The 26,326-nt window shown below is 40.2% G+C and overlaps 1 protein-coding gene across 1 annotated transcript in view; it reads left to right on the top strand.

Moving 5' to 3' along the window:
- Positions 1-26,326, top strand: part of LOC113968745 (multiple epidermal growth factor-like domains protein 6) — a 194,654-nt gene that overhangs the window by 6,618 nt on the left and 161,710 nt on the right. Inside the window, exons 2-4 of the mRNA XM_027685574.1 lie at positions 5,679-5,813; positions 6,464-6,573; positions 8,027-8,131. Of these exons, the coding sequence (XP_027541375.1) occupies positions 5,679-5,813; positions 6,464-6,573; positions 8,027-8,131 (350 nt within the window). The remainder of the gene's footprint in view (positions 1-5,678; positions 5,814-6,463; positions 6,574-8,026; positions 8,132-26,326) is intronic.

The following is a 26,326-nucleotide window of genomic DNA, read 5'->3' as shown; positions in this document are numbered from 1 at the left end:
GGTCCCTTTGTACCTTGTTGCCAAAAGAAGCTCAGGTGTGTGTACCTGGCAGATTTACTGGGGGGACTTGTGTTACACACCCTTCTGCAGTGGAATGATGATGGACATGGGTGTAGTGAATGAGAAATTTCAGCTAGAGATGGATGTTGCTACTCAATGCTTTCCTCTAGAATGTTGAAATGCTTAGTTTTGTCTATACTCTGGACATTTGTTTGCTTTGTCTTAACAATGAGAACATGCAAGCTATTTCTTAGCATTATATGTGATGTCCCTGATGGTTTTCTAATTACATTAGAGATGTATCCCTGGGACAAGGGTCCTTAAATTGTCTGTAAAGCTGTATGTTGGTGCTGCTTGAGGCTTTACAGACCTGGTCACTGCCAGTGATGCTGCTCCTCTCCTGGATGAAGTAGAATAAAAGTGGGTGTTGCAGGGAGCTGAGACTACATGACACTATTAAAACCAGCAGTGATTTTATTTTTTTTTAAATAAAAAAAAAAGGAAAAAGTGACTTGGCAGATCATAGTAAAATGATCTGGATGTGCATGTTTATCTCCTGCTTTTCCTGCTAACCAAAATAGATTATTCTGTCTTGGGGGAGGGAGGAGGATGGTTAAATAGGAGCTGAGCGACAGGAGCTGCACTTTGATAGCGGTGAGAACTAAAAATCTTATTGTTGTTATAATAGCTGAGTGTGTAATTAATCATCTCCTATTGATCTGCTCTTCATCTGGATGCAGTGCACAAAGGCTGAGGGGCTCTCCTGTTCTTTAGCTGCTCCCTCTAATCAAGGGGGATGTGAGTAAGACACAGCAGTGCATTAGTCACCTGTGGGCTGGGGAGAGTCTTCTGTGGTGCACCTTCATCCACAGAGCCAGAGAACAGCAGTGATAATGAGACCTAATCTAAATGAGCTTGGTGCTTACAATCCCCATCCCAGAGGGCATATAAACATCACAAATATTGATACAGGATCAGGAGAGAGCAGGGATTGATTAGTGGTCAAGAGAGAGGGATGTCCTAATTGTCTCTGGTAGTGCTGATGAATTTTATCAGGGAAATGTGGGGAAATGAGCCTTAAAATAGATTAAGGGTAGAAAGGGGAGTTTGGCAGTTTAAAAAAGAAGAGCCTTTTCTGTCATTCCAGGCTTTCTGAATTAATATTGCTATTAAGCAACATACATCTAGAGACAAAATTTAGCTATATAAATAAATATATGTAACTTGTTCTTTGGACCTTTTGTTTCTGTGGCCTATTTCCAAATTTGACTTTCCTTTTTCTGTGTTCAAATAAAATTTGCTTTTTTCTCCTTTCCAATTGAGAATATATAGAGAGAAAACTTTCAATTCACGTCTTGTTTGCATACATCATGTTGCTGGCTGTTTCCCCTCTATGGTGCCACACATTTCTGCATGGGGCCACCCCGCCCTTCTAGAGATCTGGGGATGTTTTGCTTGTGTGGTTGGAGTTGTGAGGGCATTCAGACAATTTTCTGACCTGAGAAGTTTGTAACCAAAGCCATAGTAGCAATGTACAACTATTTTCTGATCAACATCAGTGTATCTCTGGAGCAAAAACACTTGTCATCACAGCAGTGGAGAATTTAGCCCTGACTATAATCTTGGTTTCCTTAATGGAGAGTTCTTATTTGATGTTGTCAAACTGAATCTGGAAAGGCAGACTATGCTTTTCTAAACTTTTAATAACAGCATAAAGGCATAAAAGCTCCAACCAATTAGTGTTTTGAAAATACAGGATTCCAGCAAGTTGCTTCTTATGACAGGTTTCATCTATTGACTGCTTTATGGGAAGATCAATAGTGTTCAGGCTGCAAATTCATCAGCTGAGGCAGTACAGGCTACAACAGCTCATTTTTAAGATGTTAACAGCCATCTGACTTAGTGTAGAAGGTGGTGTCATTCACTTAGTCTCTGTGGAAAGACCTAAAATCAGACAGACAAATCAGTCTTTGCTTCTTATTCATTAAGGTTTTGATTTAAAGTTTGCACTGTAGAAAGAAGCCTTTAGGGATATGTTGATGCGTGTTTGCTCTCTCACTACTGTTAAATCTGCCTAACTTCAGCTTCTTGTATTGAGCTGGAAGAAAGTGGGTTGGTAGAATGAGAGATTTAATTTAATTGTCGTTCCAAGAGCCAGGTGTCAGGCTCATGTTAGGTAGGAAATGAAAATATCCCTGTCACAGAGATATGATATGTGTTTGTAACCAAGAAACAAGAAAAGGAAGCGTCCAAGGCCAGGTTGGACAGGGTTTGGAGCAACCTGGTGTAGTGGAAGGTGTCCCTGCCCACAGCAGGGGAGTTGGAACTAGGTGATCTTTAAGGTCCCTTCCAACTCAGATCATTCTGTGATTCTATGGTAGAGCTATTCCCTTTCTTTTTAAAATTCTAAACACAGGAATGACTTACATCCCACTTGGAGAAGCTTTTAATTTTCCCCGAACTTTCCTGTTGTGCAGTGGTTCACAGGCACCACAGCCACACGATTAGCCCAGGCTGCTCTTGCTTCGTGTTGGCCTAATTATCTGTTCATTAGAATCTCAAGTCTTCAGCTGGAAGTGTGTAGGGTGTCTTTTGTTTAAAGGGCAGTCTCCTAATGCAAATATTAAGAGAGCTTTCTGCCTCGCCTGAGTCAGACTGACAAGCTAATAATAGCCTTCGTGTTAGCCTTGGCTAACGGAGAGCATCAGGATAAAAAGGTTTTAAGGGACTGGTGTATCAATCAAATCATAGGCCATAATATGCATTTGAGTGTTTTGCTTGTTTTAACACTTAAACTCCCATTAAGAAGTATTTTCTGAATGCAAAGGGCACGGGAGTAAAAATGGAGCTGTTCTCCTGTAAATACACCATTACATCCACTCGAGGCTTCGGGTTAGCCTTGGATGGCCTCTATTAGCAGAATCCCATGGTACAAAAGCTTTCAATAGCTTTCAATAGCTGTGGCCTTGTTCAAGTCACTGTCCTTAAGTTAATAGGTAAGGTATCAAATAAGTCAGATGGCTTAAAAACTGTTGTGTTGACTCTGGGGGGGGGAGCTGTGAAGATGGTGAATTGTTGGAGAGGGCATGTTTGATTCCCAGCTTTGCCAACAGAGGATGGCAAATGTTATGCAATTGCTGCAATTTAATTATAGTGTTTCAGTGGTTTTGATATCTGCCTTTAAATTATCCCAAGGGCATCTAGGAGGAATGGCTTACTTTGAATAAATCTTAATATATGACTCTACTGCTGGCTTGTTTTGCTCTGTGAGCGCCATTTGCTCCTATTAACCATATCCTAGAAGTCAATACAGCTATTCCTGGAAACATGGCAATATCACATGAGCAGGAACTTATGGGATGGGCTCAATATGTCATTACAACAATTGTCAGCTTCTCCCTTTTATTTATGGAAGAGCGATGCATATGAATGTACCTTTATCTGGGAAATTTTAGGCAATTCTAATAAAAGGAGATATGCATGAATTATCAGAACATGATGTTCTATTCACTGGAGGGAGAGTCATTTTAAAAAGCCTGCTAAGTGAGACACGGTTGCTAAGTAAGGAGAGGGTTTTATTAGACCAACTGACGTAATGGAACAAAAAAAAAAAAAGACAGGCAAGATTTTGGGTACACAAAGATCTTCTTCAGATGGGCGACAAATGGCAGACTTTGGGCTAAGAATGGCTTGGGAACAATGGCTCTGAACTTAAGCTGAATCTGTCAAATGGGGAGGTAATTCCAAAGGGAAGGGGTAGCTGGAACCCATGGGAAGGATTGCTAAGTGATGGAAGTGGCATGGGAATGTGGAGGAAGGCTGGTTTCTGGAGGAATTTGCCGTGCTGTGACTGTCTTCTATCCTCCTTCAGGGTGTTGGCAGCTGCAGGTAGGGCAGAGCCAAGGAATGGGAAATACAGAGCAATATAGAAATTAGACTCTGCATTGGAGAAGGAAGAACATGGGGGGATGTTCACTGGCAACGTGGTTTAATATAATGGAGATGAGCAGTTTCTCTAAAGCCTGGGAGCAAGAAACATTCTAGTTCAGGAAACTAAAACTTCTGTCAGACAAGGTTTTCTAGTACAAATGGACTCTTTACTGTCTTTCCATGGTGTGATAGGAGAGCTAAAACACACAGTTGTGGACTTTTTTCTGACATCCTTTACACTGGCTACCTGAATTCCTGAAGGGGTGATTGGCTTTAAAATCTGTTTTTAAATCTCATTTGTTTCTCTACTGAAGTGTCCCTGTTGGGCAAAGGACTTCTTTCCCCTGAGGTAAAATCCCAGGCATTTCTCTGGGAGCTGTGGTACCTTTGGGAGACCTGGTTGGATTTCCCATTCTTTGGGCTTGGCAGGACCACTGGTCTCTGTGGAGTACAGGGAATATTGAGGAGTGGATTTGATCTAGGCAGGGTTTCTTCCATGTATTCAGCTCAGCAGTAAAATTGATCATGGTTATAGTATTTTCCTGTTCTGCACAGGCTTAATTTAATGATGTTTGTAAACTACTTGAAGACCTGTGGATGAAAGATGTGCTCTATTATTAGCAAGGCTACTTTGTGTGGTGTTCAGACATAATAGGGAGCCTCCGAGATAAAAAGCACCATAAATCTTGAATGAGATATTAACAATATCCAGTGTAGCTGATGAGAACTAACTGCCAGGCAGCTGTTGGGTTGGAACTGTTGTCTCTTATTAGAGCAACCCCCCCTGGTTTTGTAGCACAGGCTCATGTTCGTACCTGTGTCGACTGACAGAGGAAACAAGTGTGACAGTGTGTGTGTTACTTGATCACTCTTCAGCTTGAAGAGAGGTCTCAGACTGAAATTTGGGGAAAGACTTGTCTGCTGAATGTTGTTGTTGTCAGAGTGGGTAAACAAGGTGCCTGTTCCCCTCTGCGTTTTAGTTATTGAGGCTTAGGTTTGAAAAGCCTCATCAGGCTGTCTTGGGGAATTGGTAATTAAATTTTTGTGTTAACAATCTGTAAACTAGTCGAAAAAATTAATTAATTTCATTTTGTTGCAGCAAGCTCCTGCCTCAAAAGATGACAAACTCCCTCAGTTTCTGTGGTTTTAGTTAGACCCTGCGAGTTTGAAGCTGTTGTTTTCTGTCGTAGAGAATTTCCTCATTTACACCAGGACAAAGGAATTGGGATAAGGCTGACAATCTCTGCAAAACCATCGACATGTAACCTTTTTTTTGACCCTCCACAGCTCCTGCAATCCTGCTATTTTTGAACTCTGGCTAGGTAGCAGGATGAAGATTACATATCATCCTCCAAAGCAGCGCTTTTATTTTGGTCTTGTTATTTTAGGAATAATCAGCAGAGAACAAGGATACTTCCCCTTATGAATTTCATGTGCTTCCCTGAGGGGACTGATAGCAAGGGAGGGCTCTTACAGAATACGCAATTTCCCCAGCAATAGTTTAGATAAATCTTATCTGCCCTTGAATCTGTGGTAAATCTTTCAGTGACTTGTGTGGAGCCTGAATTTCAGTGTATGTTTACATGCTGCTTCCTAAGGCATAGGGCTGCAATATTTTTAAACAACCATATAAATTCTGTTTCAAACTGTTATTAACTGTTATACATAGAATAATTTTATGTACATTTCTCTAAATGTCTGAATTTTATGCTGGAAATAATAAAGTATGTCTTTTTCTTTCCCTCAAGGCCGAATGTGTGCCCAGTGTTTGAGTTGGCACTGGTGGGACACCAGGAGCCCTGTGTTCAAGCCTTCAGTCGGATGGTCAAAATGTGGAAACAAGGGTGTACAAAGAGGAGGTGGTGTGTGAGCTATGAGAGAAGGTAATATATTATCTATCATTATAAATGGATTTCATTACTAACCTTTGTGCAAGTTCTTTTACTTTGTGAGAAAGTTGTAAACTTACTTCATCTGAAATATGTGTGACTTGGTTATGGACATAGTGCCCTGCTGAGACTTTACTTAAAATCTGTTATTACTGAGTAGAAAATGTGACTTTTTTAATGTGTTTTGGATTGGTCATGAACTTCTTGGCTGGTTTTAGATCACAATTTTACATTATCAGAAAATGCTCCTGTCTCATTCCTGTTCAGGTGAAGTCCAGCTGTCAAGTCATTGACTTTGAAAAATTAAACTTCTTTCTGTTTCTGTCATATGCTTGGAACTGATGGGAGATCTGACTCCCCCAACAGCTAAACCCAAAATTGATTGCAAAACAAAATTACTCACCTTTGACTAGCCTGAATACAAATTCTTCAAAAAAAATACGTGGACATAATAACATATAAGACCTGTTGGATGTTATCAGGATGTAGTTTGCTATATTTGCTTCATTTTTAACAAGAGCTTCTGATAGAGGCTGAAAAAAAAATCTAGTAAATATGACAGAGGAGTAGAGTTAGTTACTGATGAGATGTGCATAAGTGGAATAGAAGTTGTGATTGTTCTCTGAAACTTCCTCTCCTCAAAGGTCTGGGTACTACACAGTTTACAAGCAGGTGTACAGGATGGAGCACCAGACTGTCTACAAGTGCTGCCCTGGGTGGGTCCAGCGTGACAACGAGCCCGGCTGTTTGCACTGTAAGTTGGTGGCAAAACTGTGACAAGCCAAGGGAGATGACATCCCTAGCCCTTGCCTTCCTACTGATGCCTGCTTCTAGAAAGAGGGATTTTGTTTCTTGCTGTTTATAACTGGGATTTCCGGTTCTAAAGAGGTGATCTAGTGATGGGGAAATGAACGTCCTTTAAAAATACAAAAGCAGTCACGTAAAACTACCAGATAGCTCTAATTTTAATCTGACTGTTTAGATTAACAGTCTACACTCTGATTATAGTTGTTGCAGCATTTTTGTGCCAGTCTGGCTTTGACAGGCCAGCCAAATTTATTGCTGTTACCCAAATTATACAAAGAAATCTGCTGTAAGGCACTTGTTTCTTGGACGTAGCACTCACTGCAGAGTCTGCCTGGGTTTGGCTTTTTCATTGCTGTTGTTGCCATTGTAGCAATTGTGTTTTTGCCCTGTGGTTCTCCATCTGATGAGAACCTCTTGCTATCTAATCATGATTGGATGTTTTCCTAAAAGATTGAATTTAATTTAAATGATAAGCAAGCACTTCAGCCACTGTTAACAAGACATCAGTAGAAGATGGCAACCTACTCAGTGTTTAGTTTTGTTACTGTTTTGTCAGTAATTGTATTTTCTGTATGAAAGTTAGCATCTGTTCTTATGTATTTTTTTTTTTTAGTCTTTAAACCAACTCGAGGGCTGCGTTCAGACATCTTGCTTTTATGATTGTCTTTGTAGTTAAAAAATTAAAACAAGCCTGAGAGGTGTACCCGTTAGTTTTAACCTGAATCTACATATTTAGTGTGCACCTGTTTAGTTGTAAAAAGTCAAAGATATGTTTACAATCTGTATGTTAATCTCTGGTGTAAAGGAATTTAATGTATGTGAGCACCAGTGGCAATATGAAGTTATTTTCTTCCTGAAAGAGCAGTGCAGACTTGCTTTGAATTCTTTAAGCCACCGAAGTGGTTGAATTACTCTTTTATATTTGATACTCTTTGCAACTTTGACTCAAGTCTGTGGAATTCAAGTTATTGTAAATAAAAACTGTTCTGCGTTGGAGGAAGGGAAGAATTGTCATTCCCTTTCACATGTAGAATATTTTTTAGTACACCAGTGGTTCTTAACCACTGCTGCTTTGTTGTGGAGCAGTTCCTCTGCTCTTTCATTCTGGATTCAGGTAGTGCTTTAGAAACTTTAGAAACTGTCTTCTGCCTCTGAAGCATCTTCAAGTTAAACTGCATTATCTTAGTCTTATTTTTATTAAACTTCTTCATATCAACATGGTAGTTACACCCATGACAACGAGTTCTACTGAAGTCTAACCTTTCCACTTAAATAAAAAGCTGGGTTTCTTCTTATTTGGAAGGTGTTGTTACAACAGGACTATGACAAAGGCAATTCTGGATGATCCTTGGCACAAAATCCACTAAAATCCCCTGTTTCGTTCTGTTTGTGTGCACCAGTGCTCTGCACAGCTGGCACTTGCTTCAATGGAGGTAAATGTTCTGAAGAAGGATCCCAGGTGTGCCAGTGTCCTGCAGGATTTCAGGGTCCTCGCTGCCAGTATGGTGAGTCAAATGTAAATTGTCTCAAATGCATCTGGTGTTTGGGGAAAACGCACATTCAACAACAATTGCTATAAAGTGAATATTTTTTTAACGTCGACTTAAAATTAAAGATGCCTTTGCTGCACTTCTGAGTGTTTATTTGGTCATTCTCTTATTGTCTTTTTTTTTTTTTGGTACTGAATTATAACAAAGCACAATGAAAACTTAATTTGATTGATATCAGATGAGTGAGTCTCTGTAAAGGATAATATCATTGAATATCAGCAGTGGGGTCCAGTGGAATATCTTTCAATGACTTCTCAACTTCCACATCCTTATGGTGCTCTTACTAAGTTTCTCAGCATTGTTTTTACACTTGTGAAAGTAAATTCTGAGTCAGAACAGGTGGGCAGTGGGTAAAGAATGTAGCAAGTGAATCAAATGTACTTGTTCATGGGATTTCTTTTGGTGCATCTGAAAGTAGGAAGGCTGGTTTTACAGATCACTACCAAATATTTCCTAGTATTCTTGGAGTAATTTATTCACCGATCTTTCATTTCTCTAACTGTGTGCTAGCATATGATAGACTAAATTCTATATGACTTAGACTATCACCCACTCTCAATGAGAATCCTTTATGTCTCATACACTGGCTCACAATCTATAAACCCACAATGCTTGTCTTGTAATTTAACATACTGTGTAAAGCTCTCCAAAATTACAGAACTGCATCCATTTGGCTTCTTAAGGGAAGGAAGAAAGTCATTCCTTCAGAGTAGGCTGTGATTGGGACAAAGGATTTCTTTTGTATCAGGCAAATGATAATTTCCTTTTCAACTGAAGCACATTTTGTTTTGTTCAAAGAAAGGCAGATTTTAAAGTACTTTGGGTCTTCCCTTTTAAATTCTAATATGTTCACGTCCTCACCTGGCTTGTCTGTCATGAAATATAAGTGAGAAGGAATGTAACAATAAATAAAATGCAGAGCTGCTTACAATGAATGTTCTGCTGACATGGGACCACACTGCCAGCAGCTGCCTTCAGACAGAGTTAGTTCAGTTAAGCTGTGATTGTGTATCTCTTTACTACCCAGAGAAACAACCAGTTTATATGGGTAAGTTGATATGAACCAGAGTGACACCAATGCAGGTTGCTTTGTTCTTAGCTTATAGAAGAGCTGCTGTTTCAAGGTAAGAAAGATCAGGTTCTCTAAGAAGCTTTTACCAAATGCAGTATAAGTTTTAGCAAAATATGAACGTTCTTGCTTGTCTTTGGAGTCTCCTTTTGCTTGGAAATACCTACAGCACTAAGGCATTCCCAAAAGGCAGATTATGGACAGCACAGGTCAGGTTTTCAGACTGAGCTGAGATTGTTCAGTCTCTATTTCACAGGTTGGTGACTGCAGACACTGTAAAACAATGAGAGGTATCCTGCAGTTCTTGCTCTTTGCAGTTGGGTGGAACTTTTTATCTTGGTCGTTTGTCTGCTCTCTATTGATTCCTGAGGTCTGAATGGAATTCCAGTCGTCATCATTTCCAGGTTTATACAGCAGCTGCTATCGCAGCCTGGCAGGAGTAAGTTTATAAATTAAATTCTGAAGGAAAAAAACCTCCTTTCAGGAAGAATGTTATGGACCATTCACCTGCCTAACAAAAGCAAGGTAATTTAGAGTGTAAGGCCTCTTAACCATTGCAGGCATCTCCAGTCAGATGCTTGTGAGGCTTGTATCATATTTGTGCAAGCAAAACTGGGTAAGAAATGTACTGTGGGACTAGCAGCTACAGCCTCCAGTTTTTCTGGCTGATGTTGGAGTATTGCTGTGAAAGTAGCTTGGATTTAATGTAGCTGCATTACTTAATGATAATGCACTGTGGGTTTAAATGATCATTAAGTCTAGACCCTGCCTTGCCTACTTGCCTTTGCAACCTTACTGTAAAATTGACTGTCTTCCTTCCAGCACTTGAACTAAAGAAAAAGGGATCTCTCCTACCAGCATCTTTTAGCTTTGAGGATTCTGTGGAATAGATGAGTTCCAGGAAAACCACAGGCTGTTTTTGGAACATGTGCTATAAAATGGTAGTGGAAAAGCTGGTGCTATGAGGTGTGAGGCTGTCAGTGGGGACTGTTGTTGGTGCAGAGGGCCCTGACCTTGTATCTTGAGGCTCTGTCCCTCAGCTGCCTCTTTGGCAGGAGTGCTCAGGAAGCTGTTTCAAGGGCTTTTACACAGGGGAAGGGAAGCTCTAACTGGATATGAGACCATAAACTGCTGGCAGAAATCTGCCCCTTGGACGTTCTTTGTTGTAATCTTGGTTTCTGTCACTTTTGGTTTTGCGGCCTCCTGTCAATCTCCTGACAGAGGAGGAATCATGGGCATTTCATAGCTGCACCTGCACTCACTGGAGCAAAATTGCTGCATGTATCCCATTTATATCTCCCCCTCTTACAACCCTTTTGCTTATCTTCTTTCTTTTTCTGTCATCAGTGGTGACAGTTAATTTTAAAGTTCTGCTTTTGCAGTAACTCTCATGATCTCCTTGCTGGGTGCTATGATCTGCAGACAATAGACAAGGAATTATTATAAAAATATTATTAAATTCAGTTACTCTAAAAAGTAAATGGGAACATATATCTCAAGAACCTTCTAATCTTGTTTTTCCTGCTGGTGAAGTTTGCTTGTCAATAAGTTAGGAAGTAGATCAGCGTCCTAGAAATGAAGATTTGTCCTGGTCTGTCCTACAGAAAGTTTGTGATGGATCATCCAGAATGACTTATGACAGCCCAGTGCCTCACTTCAGTCTGAGCAGAGATGATTATTCACGATTGGCATGATCTCAGCTAATGACTTTTCAAAGATATCCTGTGGTGTTTTTTGCAGCCTGGAACACGACACATTCCTGATTAGATGCTGAAAGGGTCAGGGTTCCTGTAACAAACTGACTGTAATTGTGTTTAGAAATGTGTTACTGCATCTCTTGTACACGTCACTCCACAGTTTTATTATTTCACACACACAAGCAGCAAATAAAAACTCAGAAGAAAGATTTATGAGTGAAATGGTCGAGTTCTTCATCCAGCCATTACAGGGATTCGGTAACAGATTGAGCTGTCTCTGGCATTGTCTGCTGCAATTCATCTTGTAATAATAGACTTATATCAATTACAATGTGAACTTGCAAGCTGAATTTCTTTCTATTTTTTTTTTTAACTTGTTTGGAAGTTGTGATCCTCACTTTTCCCAGAGAAAGGGAGAGAAGACTTGTAACAAAATGAGAAGGTAAAACCCAGCACAGAGAATAAAGTCTACTGCAGTGCTGGTGTCATTGTTATTCACTAGTTGTCCTGGTAATCTTGTTCAAGGCCTGCTGGCCACCTGAGCTGGACATGGAAGTAAATTAATTTCATTTAGCTTGTTTAATTCAGCCCTGGGACTTGCACTTGGACATGCAGCTAGTGAAAACATCCCAAATTCTACAAACAAGTATTATTTATTTACTCTTCGTATACATAAAATTGCTTAGTGCAAAACGAGGGGTTGGTTTTGGCTTTTAAACGTTTTGTCATCAAACCTCAAGTTGTTGCTGGTTTTACCAAGTGTCTCCTGATGGTTTTAATATTTACAGTAAAAGACAGAGTGAGAACTGAAAAAATTACAGGCTTTGTAATTTCATGACTGTAGCAAAGGTTTTGCACAAGGCTCCCATAATTAGGAAAGAATAACTACAACTCCCTGACATGATGGATGTTATCAGAAGATGTTTTAAAAATAGGTGAGGAATGTCCAGGGCAGACTTGTCAGGAAAGTCATCTTACAGTGACATGATGTTTGTCGTCTTAGCTTAATCATTTGAAGAAAGCTGAACACAATATTCCAGTGTTTAACAGATCAAGTGTCAATAGATTTAAATTTTACAATGTAATGTTTGCTGTAACGCAGGTGGAATTTTAAATGCTTTTACAGTGCCTGATGTAGAATACTGGGGATTGTAGGAAAAGCTTCCCAAGCCCACATCTCGAGTGCAGTGTGGTTTGCTGAGTGCACTGCTTGCCTGATAAGAGCTTTCTTTTTCACCTGCCACTGACCTTGGATATTAGTGCAGTAACTTTTAGCAAATTATCCCACTATGCCTCGATTTCTTTGTCCATGAAGTGTTGATAATGACAGCGTGTTCCTTTGTAAAGCGCTTTGAGACCCAGGTAATTAAGTGTCAGATAATGGCATTGGAATGTGTGTATAAAGGCAAAATGCACACTGCATGGGTAGCTAAATGAAATGCTTATGAGATAGATATTCATCAGTTCATTGACTGGCTGTCAATCTCCTCCCTAGCTCTGGTCACACGCTATTAAGATATTGAACTATATAAAGATCCTGGTAAACAAAAATGTCAGCACCTCCTGGTCCAGGTAGTTCAGAGTTTTTACACTACAGAACTACTTAAAACAAAAGTGGGTGTGTTTGTTTTTTAGTTTAGTTTTTTTTTTTTTGAAACCATTGATTAAAATGGCAAGAATTTTGATGTTACTTCTTGCAAAAAAAATATTTGCTCATTCACCGTGAAAAAGAATTTTCTTCCATTTTCCTCTAGGAAATACTTCTTCCTGCAAAGAATTATTTGATAAAACTTCTGGTTAATGCAGTCTGCCATCCTGGTGTCTTGTAGAGATGCAGATTTTCTTCTTAGAGACTGAAGACCTACACCAGCCTTACAGGGCAGTGTCCATCCACCAGCCAGTGCTACAAATGTAGGTCCTTTAAAATAGCAAATGGGAAAGTGAGAGCTCCCGTGGATCTATTTCCCATGGGTATGTCTTCTGTTTTCATGGATCTCTCTTTCCCACTGAAAAGAGATAATGTTTGAGTGTTTGTGTGCGTAGATTAGTTCTTAAAGTGCTTATGCAGGGCTGCTGATAGCAGAACCTTCACTGTTCCAGGGGTTCTGGCCTTTGTCCCTCCCATATTTTGGTTTTACCAAAGGTAACATTTTTAACATGAAAATTCTCCATTAGCCCATAGGGAGGGTGGAGAGGAAGGTGCAAAGATAATTTATACTGATATTGCTCTACTTTAGTGCATATAATATCTTGAAGATATCAGTTTTTTTCTGTTCTAGCACAGTCATTCTGCTCCAAATGACTCAGTCTCATTAGTGAAATTCCAGCCAGCCTCTCATGGCAAGGGAAGCAGAGATGACTGATTAGGCTGCTCAGGATTGCAAAGTGCCTGTCCTCTGATAGGAAGAAACTTTGTGATCATCCTCTGCTCCTAGTGGGACCTGCTTTTCTGTTCTTCCTCTGCTCCTTTTCAACTGTCAGGAAAACTGATCCATCAGTCCTGTACCTGATTTTTGGCTACCATACTCTTCTGGTGATTGAGAAGCGCTGGCAGACAGCACATATGAAGGTGTAGGTGCTTTTAGTCCTTCCCGTGGCAGTGAAGGAGCCCCAGAGAGCTCTTGACAGCTTTGAGAGCATCCTGTGGGCTGGGTATGTGCTGCAGCACTCCAGAGCTGTGCCATCACTTGTGCCTGCATTAGGGACTGTGCTAATGAGCACTTTCTTAGCACTTGTCAGAGCAATAGCAGTGCTGTGTGCTAGAGTGTCCAAAACCCTTCCAAGCAGTAAAACTTGAAAACATGTGTGTTTTAAGCAGCAAACACAGCTAACAAGGTGTGTTGATGTGTTTCATCTCATCAGAAGTTAAGAGCAGGACGTGGCACCTCCTTTCTCTTTGTCATGTGTGAAGGGGACAGGAGCACCAGGGAGGATGGTGCTTAAAGTGTCTTTACTTTGCATGTGGCAGGTTGGTTGTGGCCAGCAAGTAATGCTTGATGTCGTGTTAAAGAAGTAGACACTCTCATCTCAGCCAGTTCTAAAGCAAATGGTTTTAATTCAATGAAAGAACAGGCAGTCTAGGTTTTAAACCTTAATATAAATTTGTCATATTGCAAAAGCAGAAGCCCTTGATTTAGATGAATTGATCTGAGAATCCAGTAAATATTTATCTCTTTGCTGTGATTCTTTCCTACACTGAGGATTTCACAGACACTTAAAACTGCTTCAAAGGCTGCTTCAGGTGATTTTTATTCAGTGTTAAGTGTTCTACTGCTCAACATGCATTTGAAAAATACCCCTTATTTAACTTATTTTTCATGACTTTGGATTTAAATTCCTACTTCAGTTGGCTTGAAAATTCTGCCCGTGCTAAACGCAGCCTAAAGTAAAGGTGACCTTTTCAAATTTCCTCTCTCATTGTCGGTATCTTATTCCATACTAAGATATTGCTGTTTTTACTGTATTAGTCCTCTTAGTCTGCACCTCTTCACCTTCCTTGGTGTTGTCTGTAGCACACTGGCATCAGGTGAGTTCACACCAGAAGCAGCTTTGTATCTCAGTGTAATCCTCAGGGTATCATCAGCCTCTGTGAGCTCAGAGTTGTCAGGGCTGAATTGGTGTCCTGCTTCTGGATGCTCCTTCATTTGGATGCTCCTCATGCAATCTGCCTCTTGGTGACCTTGGAAGTTGCCTTGGGTGGGGCTGTGCAACATCACAAGGTCTATAAATCCAGGTTTGGCCTTTCCAGAAGCAAGGGGAAAATGGAAAAAAACCCTGATGCCTTTCTCTTTGAGTGCATAATTAGTTTACCAACTTTAATGGCATTTTAGCCAGAGTAAAGTCTCCTGATATAACCTTTTAGGTAGCTGGAGACCTTTAGCACTTCAGTGACCTAATTACCTCAAATCTGAAAAATAAAAATTCACTGGCTGATTTTCTTTTTTTTTTTTTAGCCCTAAACCTTAATGAAGCCTGTAAATTTTGCATTGGATTTGAAAATATTTTGAAAAAGAGACTATTTCATGTGTTTAAAAAAAATCTTTCTAATCTACAGTGTCACCCCCTACATGTGGATCTGTCAAAACAGCCACCTGCTGTCAGGGTTTGGTCTCATGGTGACACACTTTTCTCTGGTCTATCTCCTGTACTCTGCACTTTGATGGCAACTGATAGGTGTCCTGAAACTTCAGACATACTGTGATTTGAATATTAAATTTTAGACATCATATATTCATATTAGTTTGTGACTAGAGACCATTGGACCTAAAAATAAAGTGTCACAGGCCTGGAGCTGATTAGAAACCCAAGAGAAAGATGAGTTGGATGTTCTTTGGTGCAGAGACAAATGTAGTGCACAGAACACTGCAGAAGGTTTGGACTATCTGCAATGTCTCAAGAAAAAAGTTATGATTAAGATAAAATGATGTTATCTAAGTGATAGATAACAGTTGATTCAGAGGTTAATTCCAGTTATGAGCAATATCCTAGGAAGGATTAAAAGAACCTGAAAGCATGGCTTCCTCCAACCTTTCCATTCTTTTTTCTTCACCTTCCCCCTGCCTTTGCTTCCCTCTTCACACCCACCTGCTCTTTGCCAGTGCTGTCTATAGAAACACCTTTCAGTGCTGGTAATATGAACCTCTCCAGATAAAAAGCCCTTTAAAGTAGCCACTAAAAAGCCAGGAGGAATAAAAGCCTAGCTGTTCTAAAATGAGAATGGTAAAACACTGATTGAAAAATCGTGACTGGCTCTCTCCTGGATATGACAGGATATAATAATCAGCCCATCTTGCTGAAAGGCTCTTGAGTGCCTGGGCTTCACAGCCACTAGGATGGAGGGACAGGTAGACAGGCAGTGGGGAAACAGCAAACAAAGATGTCAAAAGTAAATAAACCTTAGAATAACCACCCAAGAGCGAATTCACCCTTATTGTCTTTGCTACAAAGAGTTATTTACCTTTGGGCAGCAAGCACAAAGTAAAAAACAATAGGGGAAAAGTTGCTTTCTAGCTGCTGGCATTTATTTGTGGTTGGTTCAGAAAATGTGCTTGAATGTTGTGTGCAGAGATTTTTGCAGGTTCATTCTTCCCCCCCACACACCAAAAGGTGAGTGAGCAGACCTTGAGTCTCTAGGAACATCTGGGTTCTATTTCATGACTCCTGATGGTTTCTGTGACCGTGGGCAAATTTATTTGGGTTTGCAGCTTGCTTCAGTGCAGTGCAGAGGGATTTGAGCTGGATCAGTCAGGTAATGTGGAGGAGTTCAGCCTCTGGAACCGTGACTGGGCTTTGACAACACCCAGTTCATGAAGTGATGTAGCTCTGAATGCAGCCCCTATATTACAAAAGCATCTAGGTAATGTGGGGTTTTGACTGATTTGGCAGAATATCCAGCAGATCATTATGGTTTTAAAAATCATTTTGCCAGTGTATTTTGGGCGTTTTTCAGAGTGAAGTTGGAGATGGTCACTATGCATCTCATTCTCTTCTCAACAAATAACTCTCCCTTTTTTTAACCTTCCTGTGCTTGGAGTGAGAGGTCAAGCACTTCTGCCTTCTGCTGTGCTTTCTCACCCATCCTCAAAAACGTTTGGACTGATGCAGGTTTCCAAAGAGATACAAACAAGAGAACACAAACAAAGCTGAGTTGACTGTGGCTTTCTACTTCAGTGCATTAGTCTTGCATGTCATTGCTGATTGCTGTTACTGCCATGAAGTGTTCTTGGGGATTGTCATTGCAATGTTTCTTATAAAAGGTAGGAAGTGGAGTTGCCTTGAGCAGCACCTCAAGAATTGTGACTGACAAAGTCAAATTTAGGTAGCTAATTATTTTTGCTGACCTAAACACTTTGACACATGAGGGTGAACAGGTTTTGTCTGTAAAAGAAAAAAGGATACCTCTAGAAATGTGTGTGTACAGCTGTTCATTCAGGATTGAATATAGAATCATAGAATGGTTTGGGTCTTAATGGACCTTAAAGATTATCTTGTACTACACCTTCCACTATACCAGGTTGCTCCAAGCCCCATCCAACCTGGCCTTGGACACTTCCAGGGTTGGGGCAGCCACAGCTTCTCTGGTCTGGTATCTCTAGGTCTGGTTCAAGACATGAACAGTGGTCTTTAAGAAATTATTTTAGCATCAAAGGAATGCCTGTGGTGCCTGTCTTGGTTCCTTTCCTGTCCTTGCCTGCATTTTGTTCAGACTGGATCTTGACATGTGCTTTATGCCAGAGGCTTAAGTGTGGATCTTTAAATGTGTATCCTTTCCTACTCCCTTTCTACAGGAAACTCCTTTCATCCTGTGCCTTGTGTCTCCTTGGGTGTCCTCTCAGTGCTTTTAAGGAAACAGCCACCATCCCCATAGAAATTTGTTTTCTCAGGTGTAAGGACTGCAACAGAATTCTTCTGTATAAATACGATTTTACAGTCGTTTAACAACATTTTCAGTGCTGATGTTTATTTCATCTAAAAGGGGCAAAAGAGTTAATTACATTGTCTAGAAAGAGAGACAGAATCTTGCCAGCAACCACAAGGCATTGCTGCTCACTTCGATATAACTGAGCTCACAGTGGTGGCAGCTGGATTTAATTATAAGTTTGCAACCCTGTGGTTTCAGCAGCAGCTGCTGAAGAATGGATAATGCAAGTAGCCTTCGAAGCCATTCACATTAGAGATAAAACCTTGTCATTCACAGAGACAGCTGACTGAACAAGTATTAAAATGAATAAAGATTTCCCCAGGGAGGTTGCAGGATGAGGTTTGTTTTTTGTCTCTCTGGATCTTGCTCAGATATGTCAGGCATGTGGTGTTTTATTCTGTTTTCACCCAAAAATGAGGCTATTCACAAATAAAAGTCTTAGAGTATCTAATCCAAGCATTGGTTGTGTGATTAACCTAAACAAGTTAGAAAGGAAATAATACTTACTGGATTACTTTGAATTTCTGTAGCAGTCTTAAATAGGTGCTATCCCTGCCTGGAACAGGGGGAAGGATGGGAGGAGGCTTAAACATGTGCTAAAGGCACCTTAAAGTTTCACTTTGTTGTTTTATACAATGATATGTCAGTAATAGGCCACCACAACTGACATCCTCTGTGGCTATAGAAATTATATTTTCATCTTTATGGCTGATGTATTTCAGTTTTTCTAGAATGGAAAATTTAAAATTCTAAAGTGAATTTGAGTTTTATGAAACTTAAACTAAAAGCTACAGCCTCCACAGGCAAATTCAAATATTCTCCAAGGCAAACTGGAGCAAGAGTTTGGTCTAAATGATGCAGAAATTCAACGTTTGATGCAGATTATAGACCTGGTTTCAAACTTGGCTGTAGTGGTGCCATTCAGTATGACATCCTGATACACCTGAAAGTGTTTGCTGGTCTGACTGCTTTCTCCAGGAAGATAAATCTGCACTATTTCATGTATGGATACAGACCCTGTGGTGTCATGTGCAACACAAGGATTTGTCCTAACCAGTTTAATTACCCTTGCTTAATTTTCTCTGCTCAGAAGGGCTTTCCAGCATCTCTGCAATGACAGTAACTACAGTGCAAACCCCAACAATTACTCTGGAAATGTGGAGCAGGTTTTCATCCCTACTCAGTCCAACATTTCCTGCTGTCATTTTCCAGCATCGTTGGGCACAGTCGCTTCCTAAAATGAATTCACATACTCTTAAATTTTGAGACGAGTAGTGATTTGGAATCCTGGAAACCCTTTTCTGTTTTCCCTGCCATGAGACTTGCTGTTCTCTGAAAATAGGCCCTGTTTAAGGTAAGTTTTGGTGGGCACTTAAAAACCTGTGAAAGTTGGGCAAATTCTGGACTTGAGTGTTTCAAAGCTGAGCCTTGCACTGGCCTTTCTTAGACCTGTTCCTTTTTCCCCAATAATAATGAAGCACTGAATTGCTCTGTTTAAAGGAAGTGCAGGTTTATTTGTCTAGGCAGATATCTCATTTCTGCTTTGTCACAGCCCCTTTGAAGGAAGAGGCAGCTGTGGATGAGGTGGTCCCTGGAGGTGCTGGCCCTGTTAGTCTTTGAAATTATTTTGGTTTTGTTGAGTGTCTTCATCATTCTTTCTCCTTTTCCCTCTTTATTTTTTTTTTCCCTATCCTCGCTACTTTCCAAACCAGAAGTTGTGACTTAAATTTTAGATCCAGTTATTTCAAAATTGTTTTCTTCTTCTTTGGGTGCTTTGTAATAACCTTTTCTAAGTACACCAAAAGTTGAAAAGGCCAAATCTATTTCGTGGCCACCTGGAATAAAAGTGGCTACTCCTGCTTTTCAGATGTTGGAGAGATTCTGATGGTGGTACTGAAGTGAGGGAAATGGTGTCTGTGCTATCCTTTTAAAGAAAACTTATTTCTAGCTGTTTCCCTTTTTTTGTAAAATCTAATTGCTTTTGCTTCGCCAAGAATTCACGGGCAATTGCTTTTCTCACTCTTCCCCACACTGCAAGGACAGCTTTTGTGTTCAGGGTTGCTGACCTGAGTCTGTTTTCTCTCCCTGTAATCTCATCCTGTTTTGGAGCTCAGAAAGCTGACAGGAGTTAGGGGAGGCAGTATGTTGGATGTCTTACATCGCTTCCTTCACATGTGAATACTAGAAATCCTGTTAGTGTATAACATAAAGGCTAAATGAGGGGGGAAATAGCACATTTCTAGGACTAGACTTTCCACTTTTCCATCCATCTCGTCTTCCTACATCTACTCCAGTCTAAGATGTATCTGCAGTGTGACTTGTTCTTCCCCCAACCCTTTGCAACTCTTACTGTGGCCTCTGGATCCCTGTGCTGCATTTATGCTGTAAATGATGTAAAAACTGTAAATGGAACTTATTTGGGGTGGTGGAAAAAAGTCAAAATCGAAATGATGTTAAGCCTCCTCTATGTCTTTCTCATCTTGGATCTCTGTACCCTATGGAACATAGTTTTGAAAGTGTGTGTAGTACTTGTTTAACTGAATAGCTCTGTCTGCTTGTTGTGCTACTGCTACAAATAGGGGATGTTTATGTGAGTGATGTTTTCCAAGCTGGAGTGTGCAGTCTTTCCCTTCTGGATCTTTGTACAGTCAAAGAAGTTGAGGGTTCAGTTAAATCCTCCCTTCCCTGTTTCCTTTACTTTGTGGTTAAAATCTGCTTTCATCCACTGGCAGGTGGTACTGCATGAACAGATCTGAGAACTGAATTTGTTTATATGGTGCACAAAAATAATTCCAATCTCCACTTGTAATAATCTTCCTTTGGTTTTATGTGGTGTGGGAAGCAACAGGAGGGAGAATGTGCTAACAGAGTGGATAAGATAGACGTTCATCAGAGGGCAAATCTAATAACTGTGAAATAAGTGAATATATTACAATGCCTGCTGAATTCTTTGCATGGAGAGCAAATCTGTCTGTGGCATGACTGTGCAATTATACATTGATTGCAGCAGAGTTGTACTTCACACCTCTCGAGAATTTAGCCACAGTTTGTTTTGTGTTCCACCTTTGTTCCAGCCAAGTAAACTTGAGACAGAAAAAAATTGCACAATACATGGGGAAAAAATGGAAATAGAGAAAAACTGTAGGTGTAGCTTTGAGTGTTGCTCTCGTCATCATCTTTGCGTTTCAGAGAGCTTTGTGTGACGATCCATTTCTCCTGGCAGTTGTTCATTATCCTGCCAGCACTTGGCATTATCATTCATTCTGACAAGCACATAATAAAGCTGAGAGTTTTAGAGCTGATGAACTACTGTATCTGTGAATAAATAGTCCAGGATCTTTGGGTTGTGCAACTAATTCAATTTCACTGAAAACATTTTCTTTTGGTTTCATCTAATTTTGTATGGAAACGGGATGGCAAATAAAGGAATCCCCTAAAACCTGAACTGCCATCACTCCTCTATCATGGATTATGGCCAGCTTATTGGAGGTGAAGGATAAAGCTAACCAGAAATTTAGACAAGTGGATGAAGGGTAACAAAACTTACTAAAGTCTCAGAGAAAATTATAGTTATCCATCAAGAACAGTTCCAAGTGAAGTTTGGTCAGCACCTGACTCTTCTTTCATCTTCTCAAAATCCTTGTGTATTTTGAGATAAGCATCTGTTGCTGTCCTTATTAAAAATAAAAAAGGTGACATGTTACAAGAATTTTTTTTCCTGTGAACTTGGTGAGTTCCAGCACTTCAGAGTCCAGTAACTCCATCCCAGGAATGCTTCTTTCCACATTCTTAGAAATAAATAAGGAAGACTATCCAAAGAAGAAAGCTTGAACTACCACAAAATATCCAGACCCCCATATTTGTGAATTTTCAGATGTACCTAAACATTCTCCCACTGCATCTTGCTTTTCTGAGAACTCATGGGAGAAAAACTGAGTGAGGTTAAATCTGCTCTGACTTGGTCTTGGTTAACCAGAATTTCTTGAAACAGGGCTATTCTATCAGTGCAAGTTTTCCTTATTAATAGATATATTACTCTTGAGGCCTCTTTATAAATGTTCATTTACATAAGCTTTCAAAAATGCAAATTCAAGGCCAGTATCTTTCTTTTATTTTTAATAGACATATCAGTGTATCAAGTGGAAAGCCTGTATAGCAACAGCACATTCTAATTTATAAATATGAAAGTATACTCCAAGTATATTGGGATTCAGAAGTTGAATATGCTTGAAGTATAGTTCATCATAGTGTAAGTTATAGCCTGGTTACCTTGCACAAGCACCTCTGACTGACCTGCAGTGTAGTTCATTCTCTATACAATTCACTGGATATAATGCCTTGAGTTTTGTTTGCCCTTTATCTTGACACAGGTACTTAGTAACTATCCCCTGATTTATTTTATTGGGCTTGTTCCCTTCCAATATCAAATTTCCTGACGTGGTTGTTTTAAACAGGTCATATTTCTTGCTCTGTTGGGAGGCCCATATTTCTGTCACCATTTCAAAGGTTTTCTGTGTGGTCATTATTAAGCTTGTTCAGTGCTAACAGGAAACCTGTGAGATTTTTAACTAGTGATGGTGAAGAACTCTTGCCCACATAACATACAACATGACAAATGTGCCAGCCTCTTCCTGATGACACTCTCATGTCTGTGGGCTAAATTAGTTGATGACTTACACAGCTTTGCTGCACTGAAGCACCAGGACAAAGGATGGGTGGTTATCTTAATTCAGAAACCACATCAACACGGTTCATGTCTTATATTGTACACCATCTTGGGGAAAAGAAAATAGATATGGCCTCCTGTATGAGAACAGAGTGACTGGAGGTTGCTGTGTCATCATCCCAACTGAGGGACTGGGTATCCCTCCTTTATCCGGCACTTTTGGCAGAAAGAATCCAGCACCTTTCTGAAGTCCCTTTGCCAATGTGATTCAGGGTCATCTTTCAGTGTCTTTCCTTGCTTTCCTTCTGTGTTCAGTCTTGCACAATGTCAGCAGAAGCTGTGAGGCTCAGTGCTAGGTGGCTTTATTTGGTAGTCCCTCGGACATGGGCCAGAGCACGTTGAAATCTCCTGCAGAACACATCTTGTGTTTTATTGCACTGGAGTATGAGTGAATTACATACAGGAATTCTGGACAGCATGTGTGAAGCACCTACTCTCTTCCCCAAGCCAGGAAGAACTTGTTGCTGTTCCAGCAACAATAATCCACAAAGGAAATGTTAAATGACACAGTGTCCTCTTCCTCCCTGAGTCTTCCCTCCTTTGTCCTATTCCTGTCACTCAGCTCTTTGAGATTAATACATACGTGTTTCCCTGGAAGGGCTGAGTACTATATAGACCTTGCTATAGGTTTCCAGGCCTTAAAGAATCCCCAGGCCTTGTGAAGGAAATGATGGCTTTTGGGTGTACCCACCAACAGAACAACAGACATTCCTCAGGAGCACCATCCCCATCCCTGCTCTTGCCCAGTTCATCAGGAACTGTTTCCATTGCTTCTGGCCTCTCACACCCTTTTTGGTGTGGTGGGTGTTTTGCTATGTTTAAACTCTACATCAGGTTTATTTTACTGTGCTAGAGAAAATGAACATTTAACTTTACTTTCTCGGGTCTGTCCTTGGCTTGTTCTGTGTCTGGGACAAGCAGCCCTCAGACTTTTCCTCATTTTACCCATCTATGAAGTACGTGTAAGTGTGGGTTTGGTTTTTTTCCTTAATAATTGCAAAGCCTTTTGGAAGCCATTATAAAGAATTTCATCTGTATGGAGAAACACTCATTAAAAACCTGTTCTGTTCACAATGAAGGAAGTAAGATTCTGTGGTTTAAAAAAACCACGCGTATCAAAATCCTCCAAGTATTGCAGCAACTACATTAAAACTGAGGAGGGCTATTGATTTAATGCACACAATATGATATTGTGCTATGTTAGGCTTTTCTTTTGCTAGAAATGTATTATTGATTGTTTTCACTTTGATCAGATATTAATGACTAGTGAAGTAAGTCTTTATAAGTTGCCAATATCAAGAAATGCTTGAAAACTTTCTTGCCATTTTTGACTGTGGTGCACTTGTAATGATCTCATTCTTTGTCGTGTTTAAGTAAATCATTGTCTTAATTTTCTCGAGAACAGATTTAAGCTGAAAGCACAAGTTTATATAAATGGCAGTACTTTGTGACTTGCAGTTACAATTCAAAGGTAGGAAAATGTGAATGTTGCAAATACTTGAAGGGACTTTGGCTGAAATTACCCTGACTTAGGCTCTTTTCAGCCCTGCTGACTTTAAGGGCGGGATATGAGGCAGCAGAAGACTTGATGCACCATTAACCTCCCTGAAATAGAGGACCTTCTTGATTCTTAGATACTTAGATACTTGCAGCTCCTGCTGAAATCACTGGTAAGTTTAAACGAAACAATGTGATTTCAGGTTAAAACGTGTGAACCTGAAGCAAACTGTGCCAGCAGAATCTGGGAGAGCAGGAGCAAAGCAGTAAAATACCATGTTGTGTATGGTGGCTGTCTCTGGCAGGGTCCCTCCTGACTGCACACACCCCAAGCATGTTTGGAAGCTTCAATATCGTTTTGGCAAGTGATGGGCTGTCCCTGTGGAGTAAATGAGAAATGATCACCTTCTACTACAAGTGCTGGGAGACTTCACACACACGAGGCACAACTGAATCTTTCTGTCCAATGTCTCCAAGCTGGTGCCCAGAGAGCATGGCAGAATAAAAAGTCCATGCTGGTTCAGGTGGAGAGGATAAAAAATAGTCAGAAGGGAGAAGAAGAATTTTGACTTCAGCAGATTACAGTGCGAAGTGATGTGGAGTGGCATTTCTGCAATTATGTGGATCTGGGACTATGGGGGCAGAGGGAATAGTCCTGGAGCCAGAGCAGAAAATTAGGAATAGGAGCCAGGAGAGTGGATGATTGTTTCATTCTTATTCTTATTATTTATAACATTAATTTTTTATAGATTTTTTTTTTTTCTTCCTGACTGACGCCAGAAAGTTCGTGGTCTCTGCTACAAACTGAGGTTCTGGTCTTGGCAGTGAAATGCAGCTTCAGGATTTTGGCCGGTCGGCTTGTTTAACTCTGCCCATCTGTCATCAGCATCCTTTATTCCATGGCAGAGAGAAACAGGGAGTTTGACTTCAGAGATGCTTGTTATGCCTGGCATGTCACTGTTCGTGACAGATCTGATGTACTCATGTAGCAATTAATGGTGGTGCAGATTTTCTTTTGGCACCATCGTGTTTCATGAGTTTTCATCATCCTGCACTTAGTTTGAAGTGAGCAAAATACTGAATATTAGAGACAGAGGAGGCTGAGGCTGCAGTGCCTTTGTAAAAAGCATGAGAGAAGATGTGCAATAGCGTAGGGCTGGCTGGGCAACAAGATTTGTTCTGAGGTTGTTTTCAACATGAGAGAGATGTTTTGTCTTGATCTTGCTCTGCTTTAGAACAGAGCAGAAAATTTCAAGTGTTTATGGCCCTGAAGATCTCCCTTATTTTGCTTCAGATAGAGAACACCTATAACTTTAGAAGACACCTGATCTTGCAGGTGCTGAATGAACCTGAAATGATCATTGTGACTTCTATTAGACTCATCAATAAAATGAAGAGATGTTCAGTCATACAACGTGACATGTCCCTGGTTCTGTGCAAGCCTTGCAGCTTGGCTGTTCCCAAAAACATCCCATTCTGTTACTGAAGGAAAACCCTGTGGTTTTGTGATCCATAACCCCTCCAGATGGGCTCTTAGGGTTGTTGCAGACCAAGGATCTCCAGCAGCCACCTGCATGAGCTGCTGAGCAGCTTTGCTCTGCACGAGCATGTTCCTCCTCTGTGTCTCATCAGAACTGGATTTCAGCTCATGTGTTTTCTGTAAGATACTTATTTTATTGAATGATCTAAAATCTAAACAAGCTTGTTTTTCTTGGAAAGTTCTCAATAGCCTTTATTGTATATTTAATTCTACTGGTGTTTCTGGAAGATCTGATTGGCATCATCCACTGTAGTGGGCCTCTTCTCATAGATGGTCAACAGAATGGGTTTAGTACAGCATTAAAATCTCCTCTGCTGAGAATGTAACTACTTTGATTTTAATGTAAAACTGGTAAAATAACACACTAAGTTTAACTACTTTGCCTCAGAATGAAATTCAATATAAATATTTAGGCTAAAATATGAAATATTTTAAAGCAAGATACAGTATTCAGCATCTATTCACGTAAAATAAGGGAATAAAACAAAGATAATCTTTATCTTCACCAAATTAAAAAATCCACAATGCTGATCTCACTTAAGCCTGTATAAATAATGACTCTGAATTAATTTTGGGTTTATGTTTATTCTGCAACGTGCTTGTCTGACAGCTGTTTATGTGCAGTTGTAGCTTTATAGCCCATTTCTGCTGCTGCTGATGTGAATGTCAAACCCGGCTTCCTTCACTGGAAGGAGAATTGGACCCATCTGAAGAGTGAAACTGCAAGTTTTTTCTTTGTAAGAATAAATTGCTCCAGAAAACCTTCCTGTCTGGGTTTTCAGTGTCTAGAATGTGTTTTCCACATTCGAACTGTAACGAGTAACAAGTTGAAACTTGCATTATCTTTGCTGGTTTTACTGACTATTACAACATATTTCCAAACTGTTTTACAGGCATAATATTTCAGGATTTTGCTCATTGTAGCCTTTAAACTGAAAAATGGCCTTCTAGAGTGGAGCTGTCCAAGTGCAGTTTGGCAGCTGTTCCTCTGCAGACTTGTGTGCGTCTCACTTTAAATCCTGCCGACCGAGTTATTCCATATTGCATTACAGATTTCTTATATAAATAACTTTAAATCTCCCGGGGACTGAAACAACAGTTCTGGACCGTGACTTTTCTGATCTTTTATGCCTTTGCTGGCAGTGATATGTGTATGGGTCCTGACTCAGCTACTGCACTCTTCTGCCTGCTTTTTTTTTT

The sequence above is a fragment of the Neopelma chrysocephalum genome, unplaced genomic scaffold, assembly GCF_003984885.1.
Source record: "Neopelma chrysocephalum unplaced genomic scaffold, ASM398488v2 Primary Assembly neopelma1_69, whole genome shotgun sequence".
Classification (NCBI taxonomy): Eukaryota; Metazoa; Chordata; class Aves; order Passeriformes; family Pipridae; genus Neopelma; species Neopelma chrysocephalum.
Note: the sequence above shows the minus strand (reverse complement) of the source record. Positions and strands in the feature narration are given on the sequence as shown.